The sequence below is a fragment of the Etheostoma spectabile genome, chromosome 18, assembly GCF_008692095.1.
Source record: "Etheostoma spectabile isolate EspeVRDwgs_2016 chromosome 18, UIUC_Espe_1.0, whole genome shotgun sequence".
Taxonomy (NCBI): domain Eukaryota; kingdom Metazoa; phylum Chordata; class Actinopteri; order Perciformes; family Percidae; genus Etheostoma; species Etheostoma spectabile.
The window spans coordinates 24,034,635-24,043,909 of NC_045750.1; the positions used below are offsets into that span (position 1 = coordinate 24,034,635).

The 9,275-nt window shown below is 41.3% G+C and overlaps 1 protein-coding gene across 2 annotated transcripts in view; it reads right to left on the bottom strand.

Annotated features, from left to right (window-relative positions):
* Window positions 1–9,275, bottom strand: part of runx2b (RUNX family transcription factor 2b) — a 44,543-nt gene that overhangs the window by 414 nt on the left and 34,854 nt on the right. For both annotated transcript variants that reach the window (XM_032543297.1, XM_032543298.1), the window contains exons 6-8: window positions 8,534–8,701; window positions 5,442–5,603; window positions 1–2,209 (exon numbers count right to left, since the gene is read on the bottom strand). The exon at window positions 1–2,209 is cut by the window's left edge and continues 414 nt beyond it. In XM_032543297.1, coding sequence (XP_032399188.1) covers window positions 1,731–2,209; window positions 5,442–5,603; window positions 8,534–8,701 — 809 coding nt within the window. In that variant the 3' untranslated portion in view covers window positions 1–1,730. The remainder of the gene's footprint in view (window positions 2,210–5,441; window positions 5,604–8,533; window positions 8,702–9,275) is intronic.

Genomic DNA, 9,275 nt, shown 5'->3' on the forward strand with positions numbered 1-9,275 from the left:
CGTTGTGTCTGCACTGAGGACCAAAACCACGAGCCCTGCTGGCAGCCTGCCGTAAGTGCTGCTAGAAATAAAACAAGAAATAAGTGCTTTATGAAACAAACATACACAAGTCTCCCATATTTTTGGGGTTACCAGTTTGCCGCCAGCAGCTGCATCCAATCACCTCGGTTTTTTGCACTTTTTTCGAACAGCTTTCTTTATCATATTTCACATAGTAATTTCAAATTGGAATATATCAGACCTCCCCTCGTGCCACATGGGTTGTGACACCGGTACAGAAGCACCAGGCGAACAAAAGCAGAAAAAAAGAGGAAAATAAATAAATGTCTGAAGGAATGTCCCAGTCTCTTTTGTCTCTAACTGTGATATTTCCTTTTCAGTCTCAGAGACGGGGAAAAAAAAAGCAAAGAAACCAAAAAAGGTACCCGTGTGTGTCACACACTAAGACAAACTTTTTCAAAGCAACACATGATATGAACATTAGAACAGACTTGGCATGTTTTTCCCTAGAATCTAGACAGAGGATTCAGCCGGACTAGATATGAAAAGATTGCAGATTTAACAAATCTGTGGGATTTGAGGTCATCCAGAGATTATTCCAGTCCTGAGGAGTTCATGTACCGTGTAAAGCCTGACCTGCTGGGCGTGGCAGCGCCAGAATCACCTATGGGCTACATGTCAGTTTGTATAGAAATTTTGTATTTGGACAAGGAAATACATATATATCTGGGCGCATGTCTGACTACACAAACTAAAGAAATTTCCTCAACATTTAATTATTTTTCCCCATTGAAGCTCTCTTTCATGGTATGTTGCCAAGAGGCACAATACGAGTTATTGCTCAATAAATACCAAAGGTTTAATCCCGAGCCAAATGTGTGTCAACGCCTAGCGAGGATGTTGGGCTCTCAACGTGCGGAGCAGTTAAACTGAAAGTTACACCAGAAGAAACACGTTGCAATACATTTTTGGAAATTACATTTCATATTCGAAACGATTTAAATCTTTGGGCACTACAAAAAAAAAAAATTAAACCTCTCACTCTCTTAAATTACCTATAAAAAACAATTTAACTTAGTCATATAGATGCATCAAAAATATTCAGATTACACTTCTTTGACTCAAGTTTCAAATACAATACATAATTTATGGCTTTATAAGTTAAAACTGAGAAAACGCCTCAATCTACATCAACGTTTCACCCACAATATACAAGTTAAATTAATTGTTTTAAAGCAAATTTAATGTCCATACCACTTAGGTAACATATGTGTTACTCTCATCACTTGCTACTCAGTGCCTAACTTGCATCTTGATATTGTCGTAGTACAAAAACATGCTCTGCAAAAAGCCTTATTGAAATACAAACACTATACAAAAGAGGCAGTCTTTTACAAATATTGTTGAAGCATCCCTTCGCTCGTGGATTATAATAAAAATGAAATAATGTCTGATCCACTTGGGCCGAGTAAACTAAAATTGTCTTTCTCATTATTGCTGCGAGAATGATTCCCTTTGTAGTGCCTTGGTCAAAACACATTCCAGGAAGACAAGTCCATACAAGTCTGGTCTTATTTCTTTTTTTTATTATCTCAACCTTAATTTCCAAGCAAAAGGTAGAGATAGCCGATGAGAGCTCAAAATTCCCCTTTTCATTGAAAAAAAAGGCGGTTTTGTGCTTTCAAACCATGACATCAGTTGACTTCTAATCACCGCCCCCTTGGTGTTCTTCAGTACGGCCTCCAGACGGCTTCATCCATGCGGCCTCCAGAGTTGAGAACAGTCGGGGAGTTACTGTGGCTCCCGTCGCCGTCCACCCCTCCCTCCGTCTGGCTGGGCAGGTTGGGGTTCACCAGGGAGGTGCCCGTGGAGGCGCTAGTGCAAGGCGGGATCATCCTGGAGGGCGAGCGATCCCCGCCGGGAACCATGGAGAACTGGTAGGAGCCGGACGAAGCGCCGTAGTAGAGATAGGGCGTGCTGCTGGTCTGGAAGGGGCCGCTCTGGCTCTGGGTGGAGCCCGGGTAAGGAGGGGGAAGGTAGGTGTGGTAGTGGGCGCTGCCCAGCGACATGGCAGAGGTGACGGGCGGGCTGTAGGTGAACGTGGCCGGGTAGTGCATCCGAGGGCTGGAGAAGCGGCTCTCCGTGAGGGACGAGAGGCCCGGGAACTGGCGCTCAAACTGGCCCGGGAACGGGCTCAGGTCAGAAGAACCTATCGGCACACAGACACATTCAGTTCTTTAGGATTGACCAGCACGACAGATACCATCACGCAGGCAGAATTATTGACACTTCTCCTTCCCAGTGTGTCAGATTTGATCATGTGAACTGTTGCTTTGGACTCAAACTATTAAGCACTTTGTCTTTAATTGAACTTGACAAATAAGTCCCTTAAAATGAAACACGAGTGAACGGAATTGTATGTAATCAAATATTCAGAATCTATGAGAATATGTGTCTTTTTAAATTTTGAACGGTGATTCTCAAGTGGTGGGTTGGGATCCAAAAGTGGGTCGCGGATCCTTTCTGGATGGGTCGCAGACAGTTGGTCAAAAAAAAAAGAAAGAAAAAGGAATACGCGTCTGATTTTGGACTTTAATTTTGAAAAACGCACACGCGTCAGATCTGTGCGGCAGTCTAGCGCCGTAGCCATGGTAACCATCAGTTGATTAACATTCACTTTAAGTGTGTGTTGATGTTCAGAGGCAAGATGGCGAAGCAGAAATATGACCCGGAGTACTCAAAATGTGGATTTTTGTACACTGAGCGTCAAATTACTATCTAATTATTTCGTGCAGTTGTGATATTTAATTTATTTTAGTCACTTTTGTCCATGCAGTTGTCATGTTTCTGCTCAGTTTCCTTTTAATGTGCTCAGAAATGAACTTTGCACATGTAAATATGTGTATTTATGTTTTTTTTTTAAAGACAAAGTACATGTGTGTTTTATTTAAATATTATAAATATTAAATATGTTTTTTTTAAAGAAAGAATTTGATTGGTTTGACTTCTATAAAAGTGGGTCGCGACTTAATGACCTTGGAAAATATGGGTCACCGGGTGAGACCAGTTGAGAACCCCTGATTTAGAAGAATAGCATTCATCGACAAATATATTCATATTCATCAGCTTCCCTGGTGTTTTTCACGTCAACACATCAGAGAAGTCCCACGCATGCATCTGCCGTCACATGTTTACGCCTCTGCATATTTATGTTTCTGTGTGTGTAGGCGCATGTGTGTCTATATGACTGATAATGCATGCAAATGTGTGTGTGTAAAAACGGTGTGTGTGTGTGTTTGTGTGTGTGAATACTGTATGCACATAAAAAAAGCAGTTGGGATGAATCAGGAGCTGCACATGTGGAAACACTTTAAGCAGAAACAGTTTCCATGAGATCCATAATGAGGCAGGGCTGAGCTCTGATGTGGCTCCTCTCCTCGCCTCCCATCGGCTCCAGCATGTGTGTGTATGTGTGTGTCCGTGTGCATGAGCGCAAGAGAGAGAGAGAGAGAGAGACAGAGAGAGAGAGAGAGAGAGAGAGAGAGAGAGAGAGAGAGAGAGAGAGAGAGAGAGAGAGAGAGAGAGAGCTGAGAAGGAGCTGCTCCATCTCACCCTTCGTTCCTCTCTCCGCTTCATCCCTTGAAAAATACCCCAAAACCACTAACTGGCTGCGGCGAGATTTGCGCTGGGCACAGAGTTTAAGGAGAATAGGAGGTCCTCCCCCTCTCGCACTCTCTCCCTCCCTCCCTCCCTCCCTCCCTCCCGTCTCCTCTCAGTGGTTTAGTCCAGCCATGGCGCTCTTATCATAAATCACCAGGCGTCTTCTGTGTCACCATGTCTGCGTTGAGAGGACAGGGGGGTGGCGGGGAAGAGGAGGGGGACGCGGTGTTTATGTGCGGGGGGGAATTGCGAAGCCGGTTTGTCGCTAGCGTCAGATAGCATATGCTGCCAATTAAGGCCTTTAAACTTCCTCTTTCCACAAGCTCCGTTTGATTCTAATAGAAAGAGGAGGTGATTGTCTCCGCTGTGGAGCAGCAGTGTGATCTCAGACGGGCCCGCCGCTGTTCAATAAACTGACTCCTGCTTTTAACATTTGGACCTATGTGATTGCTGAAAGGGGGCCTTGTGATGATGAGCCAGATCAAAGTTTATTAGTTTAATTGTAACCAGAGTGAAACAATGTCTAAATATTTGGAAGGAGTTTTGCAAACTGTAGAACGTCACTTCTGAATTAGGTGTTTTACTTAACTGAACTTCTGCAACCGCGTCTTAGCAACTGTATGAGCTGGACTGTGTGAAGGTGTGTGTGGGGGGGTGGGGGGGGGGGAGACACTGCACAGTTTGCACTGGAGCATCCATATCAGCTTCTGCTTGTACTTGTCGGTATGCTCTGTGGATGGATACTGTTACAGAGCAGCCTGGCAAGGTGTCAACATGATCTCCAGAGATCTGAGAGCCTTAGTCACATCACTTAGAAGGCATTAAGTGCTCGAGGTGTGCGAGTGGGTGAAGGTGGGCGGCGAGGTTTGGGCCTGTGCGTATGCGCGTGCTCGCACATGCGTGCGTGTCACTTTGAGAACAAAGCCTGACGCTCAACAGATGAAAGCTGAAGGGAAAGACCAAAGTAATCAAGGCTGACAAGGCAGCTGGCTGGATTTTAAACCCTTTCTAATGCAGAGTCACACGGCCGCGTCGCGTAATCACTCACCCTCGCTCTGGGCGTTTACACACACACCACACACACACACACACAGTAGGGTGTAGTACGTTAGCAAAAGAAAACGGAGAAAAAAAACACATGGCAGTGAGTCAAACAGGTGTACGTGGGAGAAACTTGTCTGGCGGCATGTAGGGAGTTTAAAGGAGCTTTTACATCGGGGGGGGGGGAAATAGAGACAAATTGGAACACAGATGCTGCCGTCAAGGTGAACAAACTGGATGGACAATTACCCAGAATGCCTTGTGAGAGAAGCGTATTGCTATAAAGACACTTTATTTGTCAGTCACGAGCCTGTTATTATCCCGGGCCTGTTATTACCCGTACTCATGTGGGATCAAAGGCTCGGAGCGAGGAAAAAACGGAAACAATCATTTTTTTTTCCTCTACTGTCATCCACGCCATCCAAACCACTCTCAGAAGAGACAGTCGGACTCTGACTACATGCCTCATTCCTCTCATTTGAGAATGAGCTAATAGCAGCTCGCCGTGCTGTGTCCGTCTCTGGTAAATACTAGCACATAGAGTTTTTTTTTTTGGAGTCTTTGTTTGTGTTTCTGCTTTTGTCGTGTGAGCTTGTGTATGCGTGTCCGTCTTTAGCTCTACCTTTCCCTCATTCTTTCGCATTAGGAAAAAAAATCTGGATTATTTGTGGCAGTTTAGGCAGTGCTGATGGGACGAGGACACTGTGTGGTGTCCCACAGTGGCAGGGTCGGGGTTCTACCTGGCAGTCGTCTAGGCACGTCACTGATGGCAGGCAGGCCCGTGCCTCGGCTGGAGGAGAGGGGGGTGGTGGAGTGGACTGAGGGGGATGCCATGGGACTCAGGTAGGACGGGTACGTCTGTTCATACGACCAGGGAGGAGAGGACTGGGACTGACGAGGGTCTGATGGGGAGAGGGAAAGCAAGGGAAGGAAATGAGGAAGAGGAGAAAGAGCAAAGAAAGACAAAAAGCAAAAAAGAAAGGAAGAATAATTACCATTGGCCCATCTGATGGTTCAAATGCATTTTTGCTAAAATGGGTAATAACATTAACAACAACTGTAGACATTACAAGCATCTCTGTTTCCCTGTGCTAAGATTTTGAGGTAAGTATCAGTTGGACACGTTATGCAACATCCTCCTTAATGACACATCTAATGTTTACCTCCGAAGAGAAGATCTTCCTGTTTGCCTTATAAAACATTGTGCTCGCAGCTGAGGCACAGAGAGCATTGCTGGCACACAACCAGGGTGTAAACACACCAGCGGACAACCAAGAAAATAACCACAGCACACACACTTTATTGTGTTGCAACACTATTGTAGAGCATGAGAGTTGGCCTATATTACATTGTATGCAAGCTACTTTTTAATTGTCCTGGTTAAATGTGTGATTCCCAAGCAGGGTAGTTGCAAGGGGTTGCAGAGAGATTATAGACTTGCTGAACTCCTTTGGAAAAAATAGAAATCAAGAACCTACTGAGTTAGCTACAACTCCTGAACGCTATGTGTAGAGGTTGAGAGTGCATGAAAAGTAGTTAGCAACCGAGAAGAGGGATCAAAACAGTTGAGAAATATATAGATAAATGGTTAAAAAAGTTAGTCAAAAGTTATGAATAAACACTTTAAAAATTGAGTCAAAAGTTAAGAATAAACACTTTAAAAAGTTTGTCAAAAGTTATGAATGAACACTTTAAAAAGTTAGTTAAAAGTTATGAGCGAACAGTTTAAAAGGCTTGTCAAAAGTTATGAAAAAAAACTTTAAAAAGTTAGTCAAAAGTTATGAATAAACACTTTAAAAAATTAGCCAAAAGTTACGAATTAATACTTAAAAAAGTTAGCCAAAGTTATGAATGAATACTTAAAAAAGTTAGCCAAAAGTTACGAATTAATACTTCCAAAAGTTAGCCAAAGTTATGAATAAATACTTAAAAAAGTTAGCCAAAAGTTACGAATTAATACTGCCAAAAGTTAGCCAAAGTTATGAATAAATACTTTAAAAAGTTAGTCAAAAGTTATGAATGAACACTTTAAAAAGTTAGTTAAAAGTTATGAGTGAACAGTTTAAAAGGTTTGTCAAAAGTTATGAAAAAAAACTTTAAAAAGTTAGTCAAAAGTTATGAATAAACACTTTAAAAAGTTAGTCAAAAGTTATAAAAAAAACACTTAAAAAGTTAGTCAAAAGTTATGAATAAACACTTTAAAAAATTAGCTAAAAGTTACGAATTAATACTTAAAAAAGTTAGCCAAAGTTACGAATAAATACTTTAAAAAGTTAGCCAAAAGTTATGAATAAACACTTTAAAAACATTAGCCAAAAGTTACGAATTAATACTTAAAAAAGTTAGCCAAAGTTATGAATAAATACTTTAAAAAGTTAGTTAAAAGTTATGAATAAATACTTTCAAAAGTTAGCTAAAAGTTATGAATAAATACTTTAAAAAGTTAGCTAAAAGTTATGAATAAACACTTTAAAAAGTTAGCTAAAAGTAACGGATGAACGTCCAGCAGTCACTCCGAGCAGTTTGTACTGCAGTAAGATACATTGAAAAACATTTAGATCTACTTTGATATAACTAATAGTCTTACATAACATCTATTTAAAATGCATTCAAAGCCATTTGGAATGAGTCGGGTGCTAAAGGGGTACTTGGGTTCCTGTGACAGAGCTGGGGGGGGTTCGTCAGACAACAAGGGGTGTGAACCACCGCTCTAATTAAAGTAGTATCTGTATATAATACAGATACTACTGTCGCCCGTGGCCACACCGCTACGCTGTTTAGCCGTCCCTCAAATGATCCACTAACACCTCAAAGCCATGCCTGGGGGTAACTAAGAGCTAAATGACGACCTGTGACGAGCCTCCAGAGGTGTGGGAGCAATCAGGTAGCAGCCGTGAGAGATGGTGTTACCTTCTAGGATGGAGATGGATATAGTGACGGAGGAGAGAAAGACAGACGATCTCACAGGCGATGTAACATGCTGCTCTGGGCATCAGGATGCCTCCAGGCGGGGTTTCACCTTACATACAGTAAATGCTGCTTAGTCTGTGCCTGCTTGCTGATTCAGTGATACCCTTTGGGCTATTGATCAGAAAAGGTGTGGTGCAAATTGCAGATGTTCCTAATATCAATAAATTCTATTTTTTGCATTTTCTTGGAATAAAATTGACATAAATGGTAAGGCTGTCTAAGGTCTGTCTGAGATATATTCTATTAAGAATATATTTTTTTTAATAATATAAATAACAATATGGCAAATGCATAATTGCATATCAAATAATCAAATTGATGTTCAAAGCAATAAAGTGTGTTCCAATTTACAATTTTCTTGAAATTGTAAATTTTGCAAACTGACTTTTGATCATATACAATGATAACAAAAGTCAATATACTGTATGTTGATCGCCAGCCTTAATTAAATGCCTTGTATCATCGGAACCAGGCCATAAAAACATGATTTCATATATCAAAAGAAACAGGATAACCCAATAGGTAAAGCTATTTTCATTCTAGATATAAAAAAAAATAGGTTTCATTGTTCAGTACAGGGATTTAAGGTATTTGTATAAGTTCACGGTAAGACGCCTCTGATTCTAACTACCTGCAAAGGTTTTGCAATAACACTATTTTTGTATTATAAAGTTAATTCAATGACAAAACACACTGTCAACCAATGACCATGTAACCCCAGGGGATCTTTTCACATTAGGGTCCGATGTTTAAAATCGTCTCCAGAACAGTAAGATCCCGCTCTGTGTCATTTCACCGGGGTGGCCGCTTGCTTTAATGGTGCTTAGAACCGGTCTTTTCTGGGTCTTTTCTGGACAATCACCTGTAATCTGCGTCTGTCCCTGCGGGTTGAAGGAGTTGGCCCCTGTGTTGAGATTTGGCCGGGGGCCTTGAATTGGAACCGCCACTCTCACCCTCATCCTCTCAAGCTCACTAAGGCGGTCTGAGAAGAGACCAGTCTTGGGAGGGTCCTCAAGTTTCTGACGATGTCCTGTGGACACACAAAAACAGTGTTGTGTTGGTAAAGAGGTTACAGGCTGCAGTAAGGAAGGATTTGATTTGATAATACTTAGTTATTACCGCTGTGATATTGCAAGCAAATGATCTCAATTTGAGTGTTTGTTCTCTTGGCATGCAGCCTGTCAGTTATCCTCGCCAATGTTTTAACCCTCGCGTTGTCTTCCCGCCTACCTGTACATTTTTATTTTGGTTGTCTTTATTGACATTTTTGTGTCTTTCCCCTAAAGTTTTTGTCACTTTTTCAACATGTGTTGCCTTTTTCTGAGCCTTTTGAAATTGTTGTGGTTTTTCCCACATTTTTTTTTTTTTTTACATTTGTCACTTTTCACATTTTTGTCACTTACTTTTTACATTTGTTCCCATTTTAATCACTTTTATTGAAATTTGTCTTTTTTTAAATTTTTCTTTTTTGTACATTTGTCACACACAAGTTCTTTTATCAATAATTTTTTTCAAATGCTATAAAATTGACAAAAAACACCCAAATTCAATGAAAGTAGTGAAAGGAATATTTATTTAACTTGTGAGGAGCGTTGTTGGGAACC